This window comes from Megalops cyprinoides, chromosome 4 (assembly GCF_013368585.1).
Source record: "Megalops cyprinoides isolate fMegCyp1 chromosome 4, fMegCyp1.pri, whole genome shotgun sequence".
Lineage (NCBI taxonomy): Eukaryota > Metazoa > Chordata > Actinopteri > Elopiformes > Megalopidae > Megalops > Megalops cyprinoides.
The window spans coordinates 907,501-930,586 of record NC_050586.1 but is presented as its reverse complement, the minus strand read 5'-3'; the positions used below and the strand labels follow the sequence as shown (position 1 = coordinate 930,586).

At 49.8% G+C, this 23,086-nt stretch overlaps 3 protein-coding genes across 10 annotated transcripts in view; all 3 read right to left on the bottom strand.

Moving 5' to 3' along the window:
- Positions 1-668: 668 nt before the first annotated feature.
- Positions 669-2,941, bottom strand: LOC118776044 (P2Y purinoceptor 2-like). Its single transcript, XM_036526114.1, has 3 exons — positions 2,884-2,941; positions 2,531-2,568; positions 669-1,902 (listed from the first exon to the last, which is right to left on the bottom strand). The coding sequence occupies exon 3, from the start codon at positions 1,877-1,879 to the stop codon at positions 833-835; it is 1,047 nt and encodes a 348-aa protein (XP_036382007.1). The 5' UTR covers positions 1,880-1,902; positions 2,531-2,568; positions 2,884-2,941; the 3' UTR covers positions 669-832.
- A 4,879-nt stretch (positions 2,942-7,820) lies between these two features.
- LOC118776421 (endoplasmic reticulum chaperone BiP) lies at positions 7,821-13,128 on the bottom strand. The gene is made up of 9 exons (XM_036526767.1): positions 13,035-13,128; positions 11,541-11,702; positions 11,038-11,269; positions 10,625-10,762; positions 10,397-10,509; positions 9,882-10,272; positions 9,460-9,697; positions 8,925-9,092; positions 7,821-8,662 (listed from the first exon to the last, which is right to left on the bottom strand). Exons 2-9 carry the CDS (start codon positions 11,654-11,656, stop codon positions 8,091-8,093), a joined length of 1,968 nt encoding a protein of 655 aa, XP_036382660.1. The 5' UTR covers positions 11,657-11,702; positions 13,035-13,128; the 3' UTR covers positions 7,821-8,090.
- Positions 13,129-16,882: 3,754 nt separating this feature from the next.
- Positions 16,883-23,086, bottom strand: part of dnm1b (dynamin 1b) — a 45,257-nt gene continuing 39,053 nt past the window's right edge. Inside the window, exons 18-23 of one of the 8 annotated variants that reach the window (XM_036527894.1) lie at positions 22,903-22,914; positions 22,342-22,515; positions 21,915-22,156; positions 21,471-21,674; positions 20,657-20,693; positions 19,140-19,298 (exon numbers count right to left, since the gene is read on the bottom strand). In XM_036527894.1, coding sequence (XP_036383787.1) covers positions 20,672-20,693; positions 21,471-21,674; positions 21,915-22,156; positions 22,342-22,515; positions 22,903-22,914 — 654 coding nt within the window. In that variant the 3' untranslated portion in view covers positions 19,140-19,298; positions 20,657-20,671. Of the gene's footprint in view, positions 17,841-19,139; positions 19,299-20,198; positions 20,694-21,470; positions 21,675-21,914; positions 22,157-22,341; positions 22,516-22,902; positions 22,915-23,086 lie in introns of those variants that run through there. The other 7 variants (XM_036527895.1, XM_036527889.1, XM_036527890.1 and 4 more) reach the window with 7 other exon arrangements.

Here is a 23,086-nt window from a genome sequence, read left to right as displayed (position 1 = left end):
GCCTTCACAAAATAGACATTTTATGCGTTGTACAGCCGTGCATTTCCTGAAGCAATGAAAGACCATGTTCCAGGGTACAGCAGCAGAAGTTAAAAAAAAGTGCCACCGTGTTCAGGTGGTCAGTATTTACAGCTACAAATAGCAGAGGTGTGCGGAAAAAACAGCAAACATATTTTGGGAACATATTTTACTTTGTGCATGATGTAAAACATAATCACATTTCTGCACTGTTTTACACAGTAAACAAGCCTCGGCATATGAACCATTCCGTAGCCAGATGCACACTGGGAAAGCGCACAGATTCCAGCACTTATCTAATGTCAGTATGGCGCACTTATGGTGCCGCAGCTGGAATAAACAAAGCAGAAGCATGTGGCCACACTCCGTTAGAGCGTCCGGGACGAGCTAATGATTCAGTGCTACTCCTTTTAAACACAGGCAGCGCTTTAATCAATATTCCCTCTCATGCTGTGAAGTCGTTAGTTTGCTGGACTATGAATACTTGCACAGTGACAACGAACATAAGATTACTCACACAGACACGTTTCAAACTGCACACTATTGATGGTAAAATTCGCTCACGTTCATACTTGCATTCACCAACACATGAAAATGGCCAAGCGAATGTGATGGCAAGGGCACTGACTGGTAATGACTGTATGGAAAAATACACTATATGTGCATGCATGGTGTTATGGAGTTATTGAATTGACTCGAATCTCATGTATGCATAATTATAATACAGGACAGAAGTGAAAATGTGCAATTTAGCGTGTGATGAAGGGGAGGCCGGCTGTGAGTGCCATGCACAGCACCCTGCCCCGTCTGGCCTCTAGGTCACCCTGTCTGTGGTGTTGACCGTGCTGATGGGCTCGTCGGTGTTGTCGCCCGGCTCCGGCTCTCGCTGGCGGGCGTGGCACAGACTGCACACCTGCCTCACTCTCTTCAGCTTCTGCCACAAGGTGGCTCTGAAGCGCCGGGAGGAGAAGCAGTAGAGCAGCGGGTCCAGGCAGCAGTTGGCGCTGGAGAGGGTGAAGCTGATGTAGTACGAGAGCTCCACGCGGGCCAGAAACGGGCACTCCCCGGGGTGGAAGAGGGCGACGGTCACGCCCATGGTGCGGGTGATGTGCAGTGGGACATAGCAGAGGATGAAGATGCAGAGGCAGGCGGCGATCACCCGGGCAGAGTGGGCCTTCATGGCGCGGCCCTGGGTCCCCTGGGCCGTCATCCGGGACAGGAAGGAGCTGAGCCAGACGTAGCAGGCCACAAACACGAAGAGAGGCAGCAGAACCCCCACCACCAGGATGGACAGGTTATAGAAGAAAAACAGCGGGGCCATGTTTCTCTGGTGGAAGCTGAGGCACTTGGTGGAGTTTTCTCTGTCCCTCCAAACGTCCAGCAGCCCAAAGAAGGGGAGGCCCTGCAGCAGCAGCCCCACCCACACGCCGGCACACAGCCGCTGCACGTAGCCGGGGTTGGCCATGCGGGATTTGGAGGCGCCCTGGTGGCGTGCGACGGTACTGCAGCGGTGCACACTGATGAGCGTGAGGAAGCAGATCCCACCGTACACGTGCACGCTCAGCAGGAAGACCTTCAGCTGGCACAGGAAGCGGCCGAACGGCCAGTCGTCCCACAGCGAGTACAGCACCAGGAAGGGCGTGGCCGGCGTCACCAGCACGTCGCTCAGGGCCAGGTTGAACTGCAGCACCATCCCGGAGTTCCACTTCCTGCGCTGGGACGCGAAAATCCACAGGCTGAGGCTGTTGAGCAGGAAGCCGCAGAGGTAGAAGATGGAGAGGAAGCTGGGAATGGCCGTGTGCAGCTTCAGAGTGAGACACTCGGTGCCGTTCAGCAGGGACGGCCAAATCTCCGCCATCATGCAGCGGACAGCTGCAGCTCCCTCTGTTACAGAACAAAGAAAGAATCAGGGAAACAGCTCTACTACATCTGCTTTAAATAGAAACAGGTACTTCCCTTGTTTTCCAATGGCCTCTTTCTCCTTTTCTGTAAAATCTATTGTAACTCTTGTCAACTGATCAGCTCCACGCAAATTTGCTTTGGTTAGTTTTTTGTACTTCCCATTTCTACTTAGACTGATGGAAAAATAACTAACATGGGAGATGAAACTTTCATTTATGGTTATATACTTAAAATTTTCTGTAAAGTAATATTATCTTGTGTGATGCACCTAGTGTGTAATGTTAGTGTGTCTGTTATATGTTCTGGTATTTTATCTAATGTCCACGTCAGAGTGCTGCACCAATTCCTTTGGGCTGAAGAGCTAGGAATGCCAAACATGTAAATGAATAAGAGCATATGCTAAATGCCAAGAATTTAATGTAATGCAATGTGACCTGCATGATGTTCTTGTATTTTATATAATTTAAACGCATTTTGTGCTCCTTTCCCAGGGACCAGAGACAAAAAGGTTTTTCAGGCTGACTTTAATACAACAGGAAGATCTACAATGTCCCTTTCAAATAAACAATAAATCAGAAAAAAATATCTTAGACATGAAATATGCTCCTACCTTTTCCTCTTTTTAGTCCTCAGAAGTCTGAAGATCTTCTGAAAGTCAAAGGTACATCTGGGCTTTCAACGGTTTCAAAAGTGATAGACTGGTAATGTGTCAGTTTTACTCTCAAGAATGAAGAAATACTTCCCAAACTCTGTGTGTCTGTGTGTGTGTCCACTATCACTCCCCTTTCACTTCTACTACATTCCATTGCACATTAAAATAAATATATTTACATATAAATAAATGAATATGTAAAGAGGAATAGGTAGCAGTTGCTGTATTAGGTTTCTTTCCTCAGACATAGCATTTTTATAAGCGAAAGAAAAATGTCATTGAAAAAAAGATGATGACCATAGCGGCTTTACCTGTGTGCTGCGTTAGCTGTTCTTCTTGTGTGTGTGTGTATGTGTGTGTGTGAGTGCCTGTGTGTGTGTGTGTGTATATGTGTGTGTGTGAGTGCCTGTGTGTGTGTGTGTGTATATGTGTGTGTGTGAGTGCCTGTGTGTGTGTGTGTGTGTGTGTGTGTGTGTGTGTGAGTGTGAGTGTGTGTGTGTGTGTGGGGGGGGGGTGTCACATAGTCGCAAAAACTGTCCAAGAAGAGCGCGACAGTAACTGCGCAGGCAGGAGAAGAGGCCATAGTTGCCTTACTTAGGATTTTTGTGTGTATTGGGAAAACAAAGTGGGAGAGGTGCCGTAAAAGAGTTGATGATGTGGGTAGCGTTAAATATTCTGTTATCAGATCAGTGAACGGGATTCTTGGAATCTCTCTGCTTGAGAAATTATATTTAATAATGATGAGTCTGGCTGACTAACCACAAAACCTTAAAGATGAATGTTGCAGTTGTATCTGCCAACACTGGGGGTGAAAATGAAGGAGATTTTCCACCAGATTTTCATTTAACCCATTCACCTAAAATCAGACAAATCCCCACATCAGAAATGCAACAAAACATTTCAGGGCAATGGTTTTGCACTAATGACACTGATTGAGCAGTTACTAAAAAAGTTCAGGATTCAAAAACTTCGGGACCTCGCGGCTGCCAGGTTGCACGGAAATGATTGTATAGAGATTATTTCTCAGGTTTTGACAGCCGATCTGACAGTTTTCACACACGTTCGCTTCACACGCATTACATTTGCCTATATAAAGCGCCTGGGAAAATATGGGAGTTTAACGGGAGAAATCACAAAACTGGAGACGGGGTTAAAATAAAGGAAACTCCCATGAAAACAGGAGTGATAGTAGACATGCATTGTCATTAGCTAGAATGTGTGAATAGCGTTGCAATGCTAGCTGATGGTTTCATCAGCTAGCTTGTACCCTGTCTGCCCAACCACTGAAAGCTAATTATGCAACTCTTCTGGTATTGTTGACTCCTTATATGGCTGTCCTGCTTATGTTGTACTCTGCCTCACTTGTACGTCGCTTTGGATACAGCCGTCTGTCAAATCAATAAGTGTAATGGGTTGAAATAAGGGAGACTCCCGGGAAACATGGGAGCGTGAGTAGGTATGCATTGTCATTAATTGGTCATTAAATGTGACCAACATGAGGACCAAGTTCAGAAACCGTCTGCAGTCCAAAACTCTGAAAAACCCGGTTCAGATAAAATATGGCTTGGCACAGAAGGGAGTCGAGGGCAGACTGTTCAGACGTGTATATACATCACTCTACAGCATGTAGAGTCTGACAGTGATCAGAATTGCCTCAAACACCCTGCCTCTGGAGGCAGGACATGCTGTGGCGTGATGCATATTTTATGATACTATGCATTGTATTCATTCAGTCATTGGGCACTTTGTGTCTTAGTAACTCTGCAGAGTTGTTACCCCAGGCGCTGTTTATGTTGTACTACCTGATATTATTAAGTTAGCTGCATGTAATTGTGTCACTGTGGAGGCAGGGAGGAAACTTTGGAAACAGCTTTCATAATTTCAGCTCAGGGGATGTTGAAAGAGGAACCTGGCAACTTTGCCACAGGACCTCAGGATCACATGCTGAGTGGAAGCAGAGCCTCACTGGATTACTGGCATACAGCCGCAGAGAGTCCCTCCATTCAAACCGGAAACCAGCTACACTGCCTCCTAGTGACTACTGGTTGCCATGTCAGGCAGCAGGTGAGAACAAAGCTGATCCCAGGATCCAGACCCTGTGGAGGACCCCCCAGCATACCTCGCTGTACAGACGCCACTGGAGAACTTTCCCAAGATGACTGCTGCTTTTCTGTGCAAATAGCTCTTTTTCCCCCGGACCTGACCCCTGACCCTGCGGCCTGTGTCAGTGGGTATTTGTCTAGACCAGTGTTTCTCAACCCTCTCCTGGAGGACCCCCTGCCCTGCATGTTTTAGATCTCTCCCTGCTCCAACACAGCTGATTAAAATGATCAGTTTGTTATTAAGCAGCTTCAGGAGTTCATAACGAGTAGATCATTTGAATCAGCTGTGTTGGAGCAGGGAGAGATCTAAAACATGCAGGGTAGGAGGTCCTCCAGGAGAGGGTTGAGAAACACTGGTCTCGACTGTCATGACCTGTGGATCACTTCTTACAATAGGGCCACTTCTGATAAATGACTGCGCAGTCAGTGTGCTATGAATAACCCCTCTCTATCACTTCCCCATATCTGAGCGCACATCCTCCTCTCACTGGCACTGCAGCATCTCCATGACTGCAGCATTTTCCAGGTTGTAACACCTCAAAATGTCACTAAGGTTCCCCCTAGTGGTGACGGGCAATAACTGCAATCTTCAGAACAGGAAAATCTTTCAGGCCGCGGCTCTGCACTCATCTATTCAGACTTTACCTTGGTTCCTTTAACCTGTACAAATTATGTAGGTTATGGCTTAACTTATGAGAAAACAAATACATTGTTTTAAGGATAACTGGTATTATGCATTACATCCACACTAATTTAATGCCACCTGCCTTACCTTATGTTTCTCAGGGTCTGCTGCTGTCTGGCTGGTGTTGTCTGGACGAGTGTGCCACATGCTGGTTCTGCTTTATTACAGATCTTTTGCGGGAAACGATTGTGTCGTAACTGTATTGATAGAGGTGGACTCTGACAGGCTGGAAATACCGATGTTTTTATATGAAAAGCAGAGGCGTATTTTTCAATGTTGACTAAATTGTCGGCAGCTTTCAGAAATTAAGCGCAGCTGTGTCTCCAGCAGTGGGGAAGTGTTGTGGTTTTGTGGGGGGTTAAATGCTGCCGGTCAGTTTGGCTGAGACAGACTTTCTGTGCATCCCAGCTGTCTCCTACTCTCCAGGACCTGAGCATTACTCTGGAAGACAGCAGGGTGTCAGCCTCCCAGACCATTACAAGCATCAGGGTGACACATCACAGCAGACTGAGATTCACTATCCACACAGCGGCAGTCAGGAGGGCCTGCAGATTCTTTCTATACATTATATTTAACTACATTACATTCATTTAGAAGACACTCTTATCCAAAGCAACTTCCAGCATGAAAAAACAGGAGTGTTGCCATTCAAACTGAATGAACAATAGTATCAGCCCAGGCCAACAACACTCCCAGATCAGTGGGTGTGAGCATAACACTGTTCAAGCCCTACCACAAGTTAACTTGCTGAAACCCGACTAGACAGCCTAGAATCTAGGGGAAGCCAAGTATACTACCATACAACATCAGAAGAACCCTCCTCTTCCTCACCACCTACTCGACCCAGCTCCTGGTCCTCACCTGTCAGGGCTACTGCTTGCTGCCCTCCCTGCACGTGTGATCCTACCCTGCAGCTCACCCAGAATGCTGCTGCTCAGCTGGTCCGCCGTGCCCACAGATCCTCACCCACCCTCACCTCCCTCCTCTCAGCTGGTCCGCCGCGCCCACAGATCCTCACCCACCCTCACCTCCCTCCTCTCAGCTGGTCCGCCGCGCCCACAGATCCTCACCCACCCTCACCTCCCTCCTCTCAGCTGGTCCGTCGCGCCCACAGATCCTCACCCACCCTCACCTCCCTCCTCTCAGCTGGTCCGCCGTGCCCACAGATCCTCACCCACCCTCACCTCCCTCCTCTCAGCTGGTCCGCCGCGCCCACAGATCCTCACCCACCCTCACCTCCCTCCTCTCAGCTGGTCCGCCGCGCCCACAGATCCTCACCCACCCTCACCTCCCTCCTCTCAGCTGGTCCGCCGTGCCCACAGATCCTCACCCACCCTCACCTCCCTGAGACACTCAGCCTCCCTCAGGACATCTGGCTGTTCCCTCCTCACACAATCACACATCCCATGCTGACCCCTCTGCGGCGTAACGAGCTTCCTGTTGCAGTCAGAAGAGCGTAATCGCCGGCCACATTCCGTTAGACTGACAGCCCCCCTCTTCAGACCATACCTCATTTCCCCCACCCCAGTATGATTTGTTTCCCTCTTTATATAAATTTTTTATGTTGTAGTTTTGCCACATGGTGCATGGTAGGTTTAGAATGTTGTAATCATTGTGTAAAACAAAGTTATTTGCATAATAATGGAGGTACTGTATTTCACACAAACGCAGCCATGATCAGCGCCGTTTGGCACTGACAGGTTTGAATATGCCCAGATCTGCCCGTGTTTGCACAGGACCTGCCGTTTTCTTAAAGCAAAATGAAAGTCGCCCTGGATAAGAGCGTTTACCGACTGACAGAGCGCAAACATGCAGAAGCGTGAACACCATACCTCACCCGAGCACCCGGAAGAAGCCGTGTCTGCGAATGAAAGGTGTGCAGGTGACCCGTTTCAGCAGGAAAACCCCTCACCCGCCGGCTCATTTCACCACAACACCAAATATTACAGTTCAGGTTACGGCTCTTATTCCCAGGTAGGAAATTACATCCCCCCCATCAACGCTCACCTCAGGCTGCAGTTCAGAAAGAGGCCGGTATTCTCCCCAAAATACCTCTGGTGTAAGTAAAGGTTTCAGTGGAGCGTCATGACCTACACTCGCCTGCATCTCTGCCCATTTTTCTGCTTAAGTGTGAAATGTTTCCACTCAAAACAGTGAAAAATGTAACTTTTGAGAGTAACAGGAATTGCAGTTCCAGTTAATCTTGAATTTAAAGCCTGGGACAGGATAGTTAGACTTGCCCTGTAGACATATACCAACAATGTCTCTTACATTGTGCAATTAATTAGCACAAAATAAGCAGAACAAAATTTGTATCAAATGTTTATTTCAAGGTTCTGTTACAATTACCCAGAATGACCAGATTTTTTTAAATAAATAATTTTGAACATTGAACATTTTTGCTACCCACAGGTAATCAGTCACCCAACCTCCCCCCACCCCCCACCCCCCACCCCCTCCCAGAGAAAATAACCCCTTTCAAACTGCCAGAGAACAGCAGAAGTGAGCCTCAATCCAGGCCGACTTTAAACCTCCACTTTGCAGTGAAGACAGCAACTTTCACAGGCTCTCCCTCTCCCCCCCCCACCCTCAGAGTCCTTCCACACACCTGGGGCTGGAGCTGCCACCCCCCCTCTTTCCTCTCACCCATTTAATGAGTCCCGTCTGCGCACCTTAGCCCCTGCCCAGAGAAGCGAGGGTGAGGGGGTGGGGGCCGAGGCGTCCCGCCCCCCTACAACTCGTCTTTGTCGGCCTGCTCGTCGTCCTCCCCTCCCTCAGGGGGTGGGCCCCCCGCGCTGCCGTATAGCTTGCTGACGATGGGCTGCACCACCTCCTCCAGCTCCTTCTTCTTGGCCTGGAACTCCTCCAGGTCGGCGTCCTGGTGCGACTCCAGCCACTCGATCTTCTCCTCCACCGCCTTCTCGATGGCCTCCTTGTCCTCGGATGACAGCTTGCCCCCCAGCTTCTCCTTGTCGCCCACCTGGTTCTTGAGCGAGTAGGCGTAGCTCTCCAGCTCGTTGCGGGCGTCGATGCGCTCCTTCAGCTTGCGGTCCTCATCAGCGAAGCGCTCGGCGTCGTTCACCATGCGCTCGATGTCCTCGGGCGTCAGCCGGTTCTGGTCGTTGGTGATGGTGATCTTGTTCTTGTTGCCGGTGCCCTTGTCCTCAGCCGTCACCCTAAGGATGCCGTTCACGTCGATCTCGAAGGTCACCTCGATCTGGGGGACACCGCGGGGTGCGGGGGGGATGCCCGTCAGGTCGAAGGTGCCCAGCAGGTGGTTGTCTTTGGTCAGGGGGCGCTCACCTGAGGGAGGGGGGGGGGGGCAAACAAGTACATAAATGTACAACAGTAACCAAATGGTGATGGTGCTTCACTACAGATCACTTGTCTTATTACTCAAATGCTTACAGACAGAAGGATGAAAACCCAGGTTATTCTGTCTCAAACATCAGGAAGATAACATAGGTGCTCTACCAGTTCAAAGAATATGTTCATCAAATCAAAACTGAAAGACCTATCATTGCCAGTGTCTGGGCAGCCAAAGAGAGGCGAGCAAGGGGCTCACCTTCATAGACCTTGATGGTGACGGTGGGCTGGTTGTCAGAGGCGGTGGAGAAGATCTGGGACTTCTTGGTGGGGACCACAGTGTTTCTGGGGATCAACTTGGTCATGACTCCGCCCACAGTCTCAATACCCAGTGTCAGGGGGCAAACGTCCAGCAGAACCAGGTCACCTGCAGGGAAAGGAGCCACTGATCACACACCTGCCCACACAGGTAGCACTGAGCCACTCTGACACATGCCTCTCAGTCCTCATTGCTGACTCAGCTGGATTAAAGCTGACCGCTGAATTAACTCAGGTCAACTGCAATCAGATGTCTGATCATACAAAGTTTAGTAAAGTCTTGTTAGATGAACAGGTGTGCCAGGTAGGGGTTTTTCCAAAGACATCAGCACTTGCAACACAAAAACCTCTTAAATGACAAACTACTATCTGAATCATATCCCTTGCACCCTGACTGAGGCAGTCAGCACTTGACTGCTGATGGTTTGAATTATGCAGTACGCTCAGCAGCCACTAGGGGGCAGTGTGCGACCTACCTGTGTCCTCCTCTCCAGAGAGCACTCCAGCCTGCACGGCAGCCCCGTACGCCACGGCCTCATCGGGGTTGATGCCTCGGGACGGCTCCTTGCCGTTGAAGAACTCCTTCACCAGCTGCTGGATCTTAGGGATGCGGGTGGAGCCGCCAACCAGCACAATCTCATCAATGTCGGACTTCTTCAGGTCAGCGTCTTCCAGCACCTTCTGCACAGGCTTCATGGTGGAGCGGAACAGGTCCTGGAAGAAAAAGCACCGGAAATAAGAACTTCATTCTGGACAGAGTGGGAGTGCGAATGCGAGGGCAGGTGTTAAATCCTAATGGAATACAGGGAGGCTTCACTTTCACGAAAAACTGGTAAAGCACAGTGTCTGTCACACACCAGAGCTGCGTTTCGGGCGGCGAGCAGGGTGTGGCTCTCACCATGTTGAGCTCCTCAAACTTGGCGCGGGTGAGAGTCTCGGAGAAGTCCTCGCCCTCAAAGAAGGACTCGATCTCGATGCGGGCCTGGTGCTGAGCGGACAGGGCGCGCTTGGCCTTCTCCACCTCACGACGCAGCTTCTGCACGGCGCGGTTGTCCTTGCGCACGTCCTTGCCCGTCTTCTTCTTGTACAGCTTGATGAAGTGCTCCATAACGCGCTGGTCGAAGTCCTCGCCGCCCAGGTGCGTGTCCCCGTTGGTGGCCACCACCTCGAAGACGCCATTGTCGATAGTCAGCAGGGACACGTCGAAGGTGCCGCCGCCCAGGTCGAACACCAGGATGTTCTTCTCGCCGTCCTTCTTGTCCAGGCCGTAGGCAATAGCGGCGGCAGTTCTGTGGGGGGGTCAGGGAGGGGAGAGCTCTAAACCTTCATCACATTCGGCACAGGGTAAGTCTGCAGCCTGGAGAAACCGCCACCCGAGCTGAGCCCCGGGAGAAGAGAGGGGGAGACACTCACGGCTCGTTGATGATCCTCATCACATTCAGCCCGGCGATGACCCCGGCATCTTTAGTGGCCTGGCGCTGAGCATCGTTGAAGTAGGCAGGGACAGTGACCACGGCGTGTGTGACCTGCGAGGGAGCAGAAAGCAGCACTGAGCCACTGTGTGGAGACGGGAGGCCTACAGGCACTCCGCATGAAGGCTTTCAGTGTTCTAAAGGCTCTTCAGTCCATCAGTCAGCTCACCTTCTTGCCCAGGTAGGCCTCGGCGGTCTCCTTCATCTTGGTCAGCACCATGGCAGAGATCTCTTCAGGGGCAAAGGTCTTCATCTGGCCGCCGCCGATGTCCACCTGGATGTGAGGCTTGCTCTTCTTCTCAACCACCTGCACAGAATCAAAAAAGATCAGATATTGAGTACTGTGTCCTCAAACAGACCTCGCTCTCAGCTGAGAACTGTCTCATTGTGGAACTGTACACATCCTGTCCCCGTACTGTCGCTATACTTGCTGTATGCACTTTTGTAAGTCGCTTTGGATAAAAGCGTCTGCTAAATAAATAAATGTAAATGTGGTTTTGAAGGAAAGGGCTCACCCCACTTAAAAAAAAAAAACACCCAATTACTCTCCTGCTTATGTGCAGATGCATCCGAGATGCTCACCTTGAAAGGCAGGTACTTGATGTCCTGCTGGACGGAGGGGTCGCTCCAGGTGCGTCCGATCAGGCGCTTGGCATCGAACACGGTGTTCTCCGGGTTGGAGGTCAGCTGGTTCTTGGCGGCGTCTCCGATCAGACGCTCGCCCTCGGTGGTGAAGGCCACGTATGATGGCGTGATGCGGTTCCCCTGATCATTGGCGATAATCTCAACACGACCGTTCTTGAACACACCGACGCTGTGGAAGGGGGGAGGCATTACTGACCGCGTCCATGTATAAACAATCTGTATGTCTACATTTACCTTTACATTTCTCTTGTCTATATCCACATGTAGACTCCAAACCAGCATGGCTTGAACCATTCAGATTTATTTATAAAACTTCATTACACAATTTCAAAGAATAAAAAACAAACTACATTTAACTAGTGCTGTAAACCAAATCAAATACCATTTCTCCCCCAAAATGCTGTTTCCGTGTTTGCCTGTTCAGACACAGGGAGGCTTACCAGGAGTACGTGGTGCCCAGATCGATTCCCACCACGGTCCCCACGCTTTCCTTCTTCTCGTCGTCTTCCGCGAACACGCTGGCGGCCACCAGCACCAACACGCACAGAAGCCTCATCTTTCTTCCTCGAGAGCTGTATTAATGTTCTCAGTATAGCAGTGTTCTGCAGGAAAAGAAACGACATTCTCATTTCATTTTCTTTAAACTGTACACCTTGGTAGCTAACCAGCTAAGGTTTAAAAATGGCGGTATCTTCACTGCATATAATATCCCATAAGTAACCATCGAGCCAGAAATTAGGGCGGTGAATTAACCAGTAGCACTACTAGCTAATCAGTCTTCAATTAATATGTAAATATAACGAGAAATGTTCCCATTACTGTCCGCCGCTCTGGATAAGAGCGTCTGCTAAGTGATAAAACGTACCGTTGCTGTAATCTGACGGCCGGGAGACGCGCCTCTGCCACGCCGCGTACGCGCAGACAGCGGTGCACATTTCCTCCCAGTACTAACCGGATACCCCGCTACAGGCAACAGAGAAACCTTAGCCAGGTACCCCGACCTAGCAAGCTCACCAGCAAGCGAGATTCAAGATGGCCATCATATATTCCGCCGTGACCTATTCAAAACCCTCAAGACATCGCACAAACCAGACCGGTAATTAGCACTGTAGCCAACTACCAAGCAAAGCAGAGACGCGAACGAACAAGCAAGCACTTGAACTCGCTCTCAAACATCGAATCAAACGGTGCAACGAGGGTCATTCAAAGAGTTTCCCCAAAAATGATCAGAGTGAAGATAAAGGCGAGGCCTCTGATCCTGGATCAGCACTGCGCAGCTCCGATATGGCTGCGGGGTGGAGCCCACGGACACGGGCAGGCACATGCTCAAGTTCATATCAGCAGAAGCAGGAAACATAAGCGTTATACTGATCCAGAGAGAATCATGTCCCATTTAAAATGAACACCTAAATGCAAACTATGCCTAGGCAGCCAATAATTAAAAGACATCGTTTACAGATAGACTTTCAGTCTCACACTACCAGCACTACAACCAAGCTATTACACGGTTTGCCAGGCAGTTAAATAACATCAGCCTAGCGATCTATCCAATGTCCAGTCTCCAGCGCTGCTTAGGCCGTTAAGACAATGCGTGAGCTGTCGGCAATTAACTGCCAGCCTACAGTCGAAACACATTCACAAGCAGAGAAGCTTTCGGTAAATTCAAAAATACAACAACTACAAGGTCGCAAACTTGTAATCCAGCAATCTAGCCAGCTAAGTAATTAAGAAATTAGTACATGAGCTAAACCATAAAACTAAAACGGACCCCTCACCGTTGTAATGCTGCCCGGCCTGCAACTGTTTTTTGTAGTTGTTCGTCCAGCTACTCTTTCTACACTTTTATTCCTAGCAAACGTTGACTGCTAATCCAAGTAACTAATGTGGAACAGCAAGGATGCATATATTCATTCATCATTCCTTTGGCTACCTACCTTTCAGTTCAGTGTATTTAACACAGGTGCTCGCTGCACTTTAAACACGATGATCGATTCTTCACACTCGACAGTATCTCAGTGATAATAGCTCAGTGGTACCTTCTCTAGCTATATAGCCTTCATCCTTCCCCGTCGTGGACGCACGCCATTGGTCGCCGAGCTGTTCGTTGGAAGGCAGTGATTGGCTAGAAGAAGCACGCTGGCCGCTGTTGATTCGAACACGTAAGAGGCCGTGATGACGTCGTGATCACGCCTATCTTCGCTGCTGCGATTGGCTCACTGTCAATGCGTGTCCGCCCAGTTAAATTCGTGCCGGTATCCTGGAATTGAATGTGATTGGTTTACAGGGTTTCAGCCATTAAAAACGATAATTTTTCTAGAAACATCTTTGTGTATCTAGCCGTTCATGTTTTGAAATGCATGAAATAATTTCTCCACTAGTAATAAGCACACGTTTGAAAATGGAGTACATATTTTTCCGGTGAGCAATGATTATAAAGTTTGGAAGACTTATTGCGTCAGTTGTACTGAGACATAACAATGTCGTGACGTGTTTCGCGGAGCCTGGCGCCCGTCGTGGCGTGGGATTCCCATGTACAATTTGCTTGCGTGTCATGTGTAAGGTGAAGGCCCTTGATGTAACACCGTAGGCTAGTCACTGAGTGAATGAGATCAACAGGGATCTGCACTGAAAAAGTGTGCAAGTTTACTTATAAATACTATTATTAGTTGCAGTAGTAGTGGTAGAAATTGTATTCGTTAACACTTAACGTAATTATGTATACATTTACATTTACATTTATATTTGTGATATTTCTCTGTCAGATGCTCTTATCCAGAGTGGTTTATGGTTAGAAACATGAGATGTGTATCATATACAGGAGCAGAACATTTTGTGAGAAGCGAACTGCAAAATGCCGCCGGTTTTAGTTTACATGTACAACCTAACTATTATCTTTAAGACCGACAGCAATGTGTGTAGCTGTAATGAGCAGGGTTTATTCCCTAATGGTTGCTTGCTGGATTCCCCACTGGGGCTGTTGTACCCCAACTGCTTCAACAGCAGGGCAGGAAGGGTTAGAAATTGATTACCATGGACACACAGTAACACCAACACGGTCTTAACCAAGAATAAAGCTCTGTTTGGCATTCTTTTCATTCGCACTGATTTCTGCCTGAAACCTTTCTGACCACCTCTCTACAGTGTTTAGACCACAGATGGAAATCCAGCTGTGTGTGAACATTGTGGAACGATGCAGCCTTCATGTCGGCTTGGTGCTGAGATTTAATGCTGTGTCTTTGGGAAAGTGAGGTGTTTCCGCTTCTCCAACTCAAACTGCACCTCTGTATTTCCAGCCCAGACCCACCTACCGTGAGGATGGTCAAAACTACTTTTGCCACATTTGTGGAGGCCTATGCTGTGTCTTAGAGTCCATTAAACATTAAACATTAGTTTAGGAGGACTAGTATATTATTTTCTGGCACAATCTGTAATGTTCACTCACCTCTGCCTGGCCTGTTTGGTCAGTCAGAAAGGAAAGAGCTTGTGTCTGAAGAGACTCATGCCCATACTGGGCAGAAATGTTATAACTCAAATTCAAATTCAACATCAGCTAAAACAGCTCATTAACAGAATGTCAGAACATGTGTGTGAATGTCTCCTCACCAAGAGAGATAATCTTCTCCGCAAATCAGTTCATTAGTTTATATCTGCCCTAAACTCAGGGCTGGGACACAGGGCATCGACAGAGTGTGTGAGAGATTCCCACATCCACAGGCTTCTCCCACTGGGTTTATAATAAAGACGTGCCATTCCACACTGCCTGCCCTGTTGCCCAGCTTCCAGTCTGGATCACACTGCCTGCTGGGAATGTGCATTCACGTGACTTCCATTGAACTCATGGCCTTGAGAGCCTGGTTCCACTTTTCCCTGTCCCTGTTCATCTGTTGAAGTGATTTAATAATGGATGTGAAATGTATAGGTGTGTTTGTATTAAATGTCTAAAATAATGTGTTTTAAGAAACTGTTGAAACCTCACAGAGGGAGAAGTGTTCACCGCTGATGTACTGCTGGTGTGATGTCACATGTTCTCTTCTCTTCCGGAATAAAACACACTCAGCAAAGTGAAATTCATTTCCCTCATCACTGCAGCTGTATCTGCATTCAGTAAGAGGACACACACAGTCACTGGTATCTTCCACAATGACATTTAATCCTTTTACAAAGCAAGGCCCTCCGTGAAAGTCAGTCGACCAATAGCCATACAGGACACAGGAAGGGTGTGGCAGCAGAAACAAACACACACTCACTCCTCCCATTGCGAGCAGACACGCCCCCCCCTCAGAGATCACATAAACCATGTCTGTTATGCACCATACATCATATCATTTTAACTGTATATATGAATTTTGCACAATCACTTATTCATAATAATCATTACATATCCATATTGATTATATTCATCTTACATATTCATCTTACATATTGACTAAACTCTAAACAGTGGAAGCACAATTCCCATAGATGCACCACAAAGATACATAACACACTTAAAAGATTTGTCCATAACAGACTATTATTTTGAATCAAATTTTTTTAACTGTTGCTAAGATCTGGGGCGGGGCGAGGTGGTGGATGTTAGGATTACATCGCTGTCTCCTAGGGGTGTGTGACTGTGGGTGAGTCGCTGCGTTCAACAATAAATCCTACAAACAGAGTCATATTACAACAACCACAAAGACAGAGTCCACTATTAGAGACGGTTTAACCCACATCCTCTGAATATTCACACAATGCATTACAAAAATGTTCAACAAAGGGTTATACTGTAGCTTTCTCTCTGCGGACCGTTCATCCACTGAGAGAAGACATGAGAGGTTACTCTAAACTCAAGAAAGAAACGTCCCCAGCAAGTCAGATACCTGTGATAGTGAATTTCAGTCAGAAAATGACCCTGACTGTCCTTCACTTCCCGCAGAGTGAAACGCGGTGTCGGGTCCATCTCCTTCTGCTCTGAATCTCTATGATGTATCTGATGCTGTGAGCGGTCAGCTTTACTGAAGCCTCCCCATGGAAATATTGCACTTTCAAAGTCGACCCGCCTCACGAGGAAACTGTCTTCTAATGGATTTGTGAGCTTGTGATCGGCCGGGAAAAAGGCAGGACTCGGTTTCACTGGCAAGGCTGTAAACTGGGGTGTGTGGGTGGGATGGGGGGGTTACATTTTACTGTGCATATAGATTTTACTGTGGATAATATTAGAATACTTAATTAAACTCACAAAAACACAAAACGGCATTTTCAGTACAACACACAGACACGCTGCAGCGACTGGCACACTGGCGCCACCTGGTGGTTCCTGGAGCCAGAGGTCCTGGGGTGGGCGGAGCCAAGGGCTGGGCTCAACGTGGGGAGGGGAGCGAAGAGAGAGAGACGATTGGACAGGCCATGGTTCCATCGCTGTCGGTCTCTTCATTTCCATAAATGATTCCGGAAGGCTCCGGAAGGGGTGGGGCTATTGTTCTTTTTCCCTCCAGGTAAGAGGTCAGCAGCTCAGGTGAGGATGTTTCTGTGATAAGCATGATTTTATCCCCCTCAAGGGGAGGGGGGGAGACAACGAGAGGACAGGAGATCTGGAGGGTTGGAGTGGGGGGGTGGGAGTTGGAAGGGGGGGTGTATTTAGGAGTCAGATGAGGGGAGTTGATCTTAGGGAAGGGGTGGGCAGAGGGTGGTGTTTAGGAGCCAAATGAAGGGATGGGACTCACAGGGTGAAGGGGGGGGCAGCGGGATGGGGGCTTTGTGTAGGAGTCAGATGAGGGGAGGGGAGTCACAGGGTGGGGGGGACAGGGAGGTGGGGGGGGGGGGTTGGTTTAGGAGTCAGATGAGGGGAGAGGACTCTCAGGGTGGGAGGGGCTGCCCTTGCTTGGCCGGCTGAAACAAAGAGGAAAAAAATAAAAATCGATACCAGAAATAAAAAAAAATCAATAAGAGCAAAAGTCTGGGAAACCAGGAAAAGGCTGTTACTCAAAGTCAAATTCAAATCGGCCAGCAAGCAATCTCTCTTGTGCATTATCTGAAAAAAATAATAATAATAATGAAAACATGAGACCACGTTCATCCGGGGCTCTGCGTGCTGTTTATTCTTTCATTGCTCTGCGTCAGAGTGTGCTGCCATCCTGACCCTACAGCAGCCAATCCGGGGGGGCATGGGGCCACAGTCAGGGCACTTCACACAGGCATCACTCAGACTATCTGCTTTTAGCATGAATCTGTTGGCCAGCAGCATGAAAAAACTGTGGCTTTTTGATGTGGGCCGCAGAGGAACATTCACACCATGGAAAGAGAAATGCACTTATACCATCACTGTGCTGATATTTTGTTGTTTTTTGGCCCATAGGAGTAGCCCCATCTCATCCCTTCAACAAAAACAGCAGAGACCGGGGGCAAAAGAAAAGCCACAGAACGGAAGACATGGCAAAGCAAGAACTCTTTATAATAATGACAATCATATCGATAAAGCCGAAAGAAAAACAGAACTGAAAGCAAAAAGAGGATAATGCACACTGTCCTCCGCTCGCCCTCCCTCCCCTTCGGACTCAGGAGGGACGGAGGAACAGCTCCCCCTAGTGGTGAGCTGCAGATGAGCAGGGGCTGTGTGGGCGAGGGAAGCTGCAGGGTGCAGTGAGTGGGACTGTGTGGGGAGCTCTGGAAAAGAGAGGGTTAGGGTGGGGACAGAGAGGGGTCTGTCCCACAGGGGACGGCGGGACCAGTCTTCTCAACATGGCGGCTTCCTCGTGTCGGAGCTGTTCAAACATGCAGAGGCAGAAAATGGGGGTGGGCATGGAAAGAATGAGAGCGCAGACGTGAGAGAGGCGGCGTGCTGGAGACACCCCTGCGAGGCCGCTGTGACACAGCCTGAACCGTGACATCACAAAGGAAGGGGAGGAGCAACAGGACAGCGCAGGGTCAGAGCGCAAGGTCAGAGGTCAGAGAGAGGGTGAGACTCGGGGGTTAACGAGGACGTGTATCTTAACAACTAGATGAAAGACGTATTTGATACAAGTATATATAATACATAAAAAGTACAGGCTGGATGTCAACTCAAAAACTACTACAGTACATTTGATTTTAAAATCAAAACCAAAATTTAATGTTCTTTTTATTTTTCATACAAGGATTTGGTGATAATGCCACATTAGTTTTTTACCTGTATGAAAAATACAATTACTCTGGGATCAGAGAGAGGAAATATGCTGGTTTGTACAAACCATACTACACCAGACAACGCAAGGAACAAAATGATAACTGTATTGTCCTTATTACTACCGTAGTGCTTATTATTCCTGTCCCATTGTAATTGCTGTGTGCAAAGCCATGTGTAAATGTGTGCTTGCATTTAATTCTAGGGATATGAAGGAATACGCGGTGAGTGTGTGTGTGTGTGTGTGTGTGTGTGTGTGTGTGTGTGTGTGTGTGTGTGTGCGTGCCTGTGTGTGTGTGAGTGTGTGTGCGCGTGTGTGTCTGTGTGGTTGTGAGTGTGTGTGTGTGCGTGTGTGTGTGTGTGTGTGTGTGCGTGCCTGTGTGTGTGTGTGTGTGTATGTGTGTGTGTCTGTGTGTGTGTGAGTGTGTGTGTGCGTGTGTGTCTGTGTGGTTGTGAGTGTGTGTGTGTGCGCGTATGTGTGTGTGTGTGCCTGTGTGTGTGTGTGTATGTGTGTGTGTCTGTGTGTGTGTGAGTGTGTGTCTGTGTGGTTGTGAGTGTGTGTGTGCGCGTGTGTGTGTGTGTGTGTGTGTGTGTGTGTGTGTGCGTGCCTGTGTGTGTGTGAGTGTGTGTGCGCGTGTGTGTCTGTGTGGTTGTGAGTGTGTGTGTGTGCGTGTGTGTGTGTGTGTGTGTGTGTGCGTGCCTGTGTGTGTGTGTGTGTATGTGTGTGTGTCTGTGTGTGTGTGAGTGTGTGTGTGCGTGTGTGTCTGTGTGGTTGTGAGTGTGTGTGTGTGCGCGTATGTGTGTGTGTGTGTGTGTGTGTTTGTGTGTGTACCTGTGTGTGTGTGTGTGTGTGTGTATGTGTGTGTGTCTGTGTGTGTGTGTGTGTGTGTGTGTGCGTGTGTGTCTGTGTGGTTGTGAGTGTGTGTGTGTGGGGGGGGGGGGGTAAGAGCAGCAGGAGGAGAGGGGTTTATCCTCTGTCTGTCGAACCCGGGGTCAGAGGTTTAAGAGAGAGGGCTCTGTGGGTCTGTTGGGTCGGGTTGGTGAGGGTGGCGCTCTCCTGCTGTGACAATGAGAGGGACAGACAGACAGACAGAAGGACAGAGAGAAGACAGGACACAGTCATCAACAACACAACAACAGCACTGCACTCCACACTGAACACTGCCATGTCCTTTCACACACACACACACTCATACGGGAACACACAGCTCTCTCAGGGACAGTGTGCAGAACAATGCTGATCTGGAGTAGCGCCCTCCAACAGGCAGCCAGTGAACTTCAGGCCTTGGTTTGATCGTTTTTGTTTTTTGTTTTCAGATCTCAACTAAAGAAAAAAAGAAGCTGGCAGTTCCCAGCCAATTTCAGGTGTTATTTTTGAATAAGTGAAAGCGCTGATTGCTGGGGAGGTGTGTGTTTGCCTGGGCCTGCTGATCAGGGGCGATCCTGTCTCTCTGCCTCCGCATCTGTACCTCCACTCATCGCTCCACAGAAACACGCAGACAGAAAGACACAGTCAAATGGGTGAGATGACATGGAGGAACACACGGACACGCCCTCTCACCACTGTGACCTTTCTGTGGGTGCAGCGGGTAGTGTGTGTGTGTGAGTGTGTGTGAGTGTGTGTGTGAAAGAGAGGTATGCTCAGGGCAGGACCTGCTGAAAGACTACATCTTTCATTGCCCTCATGTTGCTATGCTACAGGAACAGGTCTGAGAGTGAGAGGAACAGCACACACGCACATACACACACACATACACACACACACACACACACACACACACACACACACACACATTTAAACAGGCTCATGCACTCAGTCTGTGGGCTTGGAATCTATGCCATGGGCCCCCAGAGTCATCCCAAGATTATGAGCTCCTCAACTCAGCCCAAAATTCAAAATCCAATTCACTAGCGCCCTCTACAGGGGACTCACAGTGTCTGCGAGTGAAGAGTCAGACGGCAGGCAAACACAGAGCACTGTCCTAATGATCAGCAGCCGATCTGAAGCCAGGCCCTCCCCCCAGCTCGTGGGAGGATGGCTGTGCTGGCCGTGGTGACTCTGAGGCTGGTTGGGGGACTCTCAGGGGAGGGTCTGGAGCTCTGGGGATGCCAGACAGAACCGTGTAGGAACCCTGCTCTCTGGGTTCGGGATTGTCTGGCAGATTCCACCCAAACCCAGACGTGCTTTCACAGAGAGGAAAGGGGGTGCCATCCTTCCACACATGGATCTAAGGGCAGGACACTTATGGCTGTATCAGGATGGGGGGTGGCTGGACTCCCTCCTGATGCTCGTATCAGAATCCCAGCATCTCTGCAGCTGGGGGAGTTGGGGGGGGGTGGATTTCGTGAGGGGGTTCAGCAGTGGATGAGAGGGGGTGACAGTCATGCAGAGACATGGCGAATGGGAGCTGCACGTACCATCAGCGTTAATCCTCATTGGTCACTGATTGTAATTCTGAAAAAATAACCAGAATCAACAGGAAGGACTTCAGGAAGGGAGTGGGGTTATGGGATGGGTGGTAGGAGGCTGTGCCAGACCACAGTTAGAGAAAGAAGAGAAATTCATACGGTCTGGAAACCCGGCTGCTCTCCCCAGTCACACAGTAAGTGGTGATGGATACAGGTTAAAGTCAGTGTTTTGCAGCATTAGCAGAGCGTCTGTCTCCCTCTGCCTGACCTCAGATCAGTGATGCGCAAGCCTCTGGTTACCCAGCTCCTCCTCTCACTCTCACAGCTGGTCAGCTTAGTTCAGCCAATCACAGGCAGAGCTGGGCCACAGCAGGAGCACAGAGGTGTTAAAGCAGAGATCACACAGTCCCTCCTTCTCTCTCTCTCCTTCCCTCTCTCTCTCTTCCTCTCTCTGTAACCTCATCTCCCTCTCCGTGTCCCTCTCTCTCTCTCTCTCTCTCTCTCTCTCTCTCTCTCTCTCTCTCCCTCTCTCTCTCTCTCTCTCCCTCTCTCTCTCTCTCCCTCTCCCTCTCTCTCTCTGTCTCTCTCTCTCTCTCCCTCGGTCTCTCTCTTTGCCTCCCCTTTTCTCTCTCCCTCTTCAGGCAGATGGTCCAGGTGTAGAGCTGAATGAGGAGGAAGGGCAGGATAACACATTGACACCCCTATGTTGTAACATCTTTAATGGCTCCGAGTTGCTGCTACCTCTGAGTCCTAACCTGACCCTCATATTCTCACTATTTCACTGTTCCTCGTTAAACCACCTGCAGATGGCCATGTGACTCACCTGGGCACGCCGGGCGGGGCACGGTTAGGCCTGGAGGGCACCTGGGGGGGCGGTCCTCCGAAAGGATCAGGTGAGGCTCCCGGGCGGGAGGGGACAGGCGGGGCTCCGACAGAGGGGGGTCCGGGGGCGGAGCCTCGGGACCCGGGGCGCCCAGGGGGGCCTGGAGGGGCCCGTCGCTGCGGGGTGGGGCTGGACATCGGGGACCTGGGAGGGAACAGCGACCACACAGATACACATCAGCGTCAGCAGTTCCTTTCCCTTACACCAGGGGGCACCACAACACCACTCTTCCCTGGCTGTTCCTGGCTTATATTATACTGGGGCTGTGAGTCGGCTTTCCTACAGTAACCCCTCTGCTTTGCTTTCGGTGGTCTGCTGGAACTGCAGGCAGACAATCGAGGGGAAAACCCCGCCTCCAGTACCCTGAGCGGCAACCCCTCCTACCTGCGTCCTGACGGCCCCCCCTGGACCTGCAGCCAGGAGTCGTCGACGGGCGGGGGCAATGCGGTGGAGACGGTGCTGGTGCTGATGTCGCCGATGATGCTGAGCGCCTCGCGCAGGGCGTGGTACATGCGCAGCATCTCGTCGCGGTGCTGCGCCTGCTCCGCTGACTCCTCCATCAGCGAGTTCTGATCCCCACACGAGTACAGGTTCGCCAGCAGCTCCGCATGGATAAACTCCTTCGTCTGGAGGAGGAGGGAGCAGAGCGAGTCAGAGAGGGAGGGAGAGAGGGAGCAGAGAAAGGAGAGAGAAATTGTCTGAATAGAGAAAGAGATATGCCCATTCAGAGATGGGAAAGCATGCTCCAGAAGCTCTCATTGGCTGAAAAGTGGGTGGGCAGGTGCAGGTGAGAGGGGGCGGAGCTGCTCACGTTGTTGATCATCAGGTGCATGATGGTCTTGGGCATGAGGTCACGCACGGTCTTGTTGACAATGGCCATGTAGGAGTCCACCAGGTTGCGAATCGTCTCCACCTGCCGCTCCAGCTGCGGGTCCATGGAGTGCATGAAGCCATCGGAGCCGTTCTCCTCTCCCGTATCACTCTGCTGCCAGACACACCCGCCATGAGAGAGAGAGGGAGGGAGAGAGAGGGAGGGAGAGAGGGAGAGGGAGGGAGAGAGAGGGAGAGAGGGAGAGAGGGAGAGGGAGAGAGAGAGGGAGAGAGAGAGAGGGAGAGGGAGAGAGGGAGAGATGGGAGAGAGAGAGGGAGAGAGGGAGAGAGAGAGAGGGAGAGAGAGAGAGGGAGAGATGGGAGAGAGAGAGGGAGAGAGGGAGAGAGGGAGAGGGAGAGAGAAGGACTATTACTGTCATGCTTCCTGCTTTCAAATAAGTTTTGGCAGAAGTGTACATACTGAAACTGAAGTAGAGAAGGAGAAACGGAGGGAAAGAGTATTGAGGTGACAGGTAACAGCCACTGAAAAAAGACCGCTTACCTTCTCCTTATCCTGAGAGCGTGCACCGCCCCATCATAGCAACAGACAGGGAGAGATCAGGAGAGCATGTTACTACAGCCTGCAAAGGCAACACGTTTCCAACAATCTCTTTATCTATCTATCTATCAATTTATCTATCTATATCTACCTATCTGTCTGTGTTCAGGGTAGAGCTTGATGCGAC

Excerpts from the sequence above, each read along its gene's own strand:
- LOC118776044 (XM_036526114.1), bottom strand. The coding sequence starts at position 1,879 with ATGATGGCGGAGATTTGGCCGTCCCTGCTGAACGGCACCGAGTGTCTC.
- LOC118776421 (XM_036526767.1), bottom strand. The coding sequence starts at position 11,656 with ATGAGGCTTCTGTGCGTGTTGGTGCTGGTGGCCGCCAGCGTGTTCGCG. Across the intron at positions 10,763-11,037 it reads TCAAGTACCTGCCTTTCAAG|GTGGTTGAGAAGAAGAGCAA; the intron begins GTGAGCATCTCG and ends GATTCTGTGCAG. Across the intron at positions 10,510-10,624 it reads AGGCCTACCTGGGCAAGAAG|GTCACACACGCCGTGGTCAC; the intron begins GTGAGCTGACTG and ends GCTCCCTCGCAG.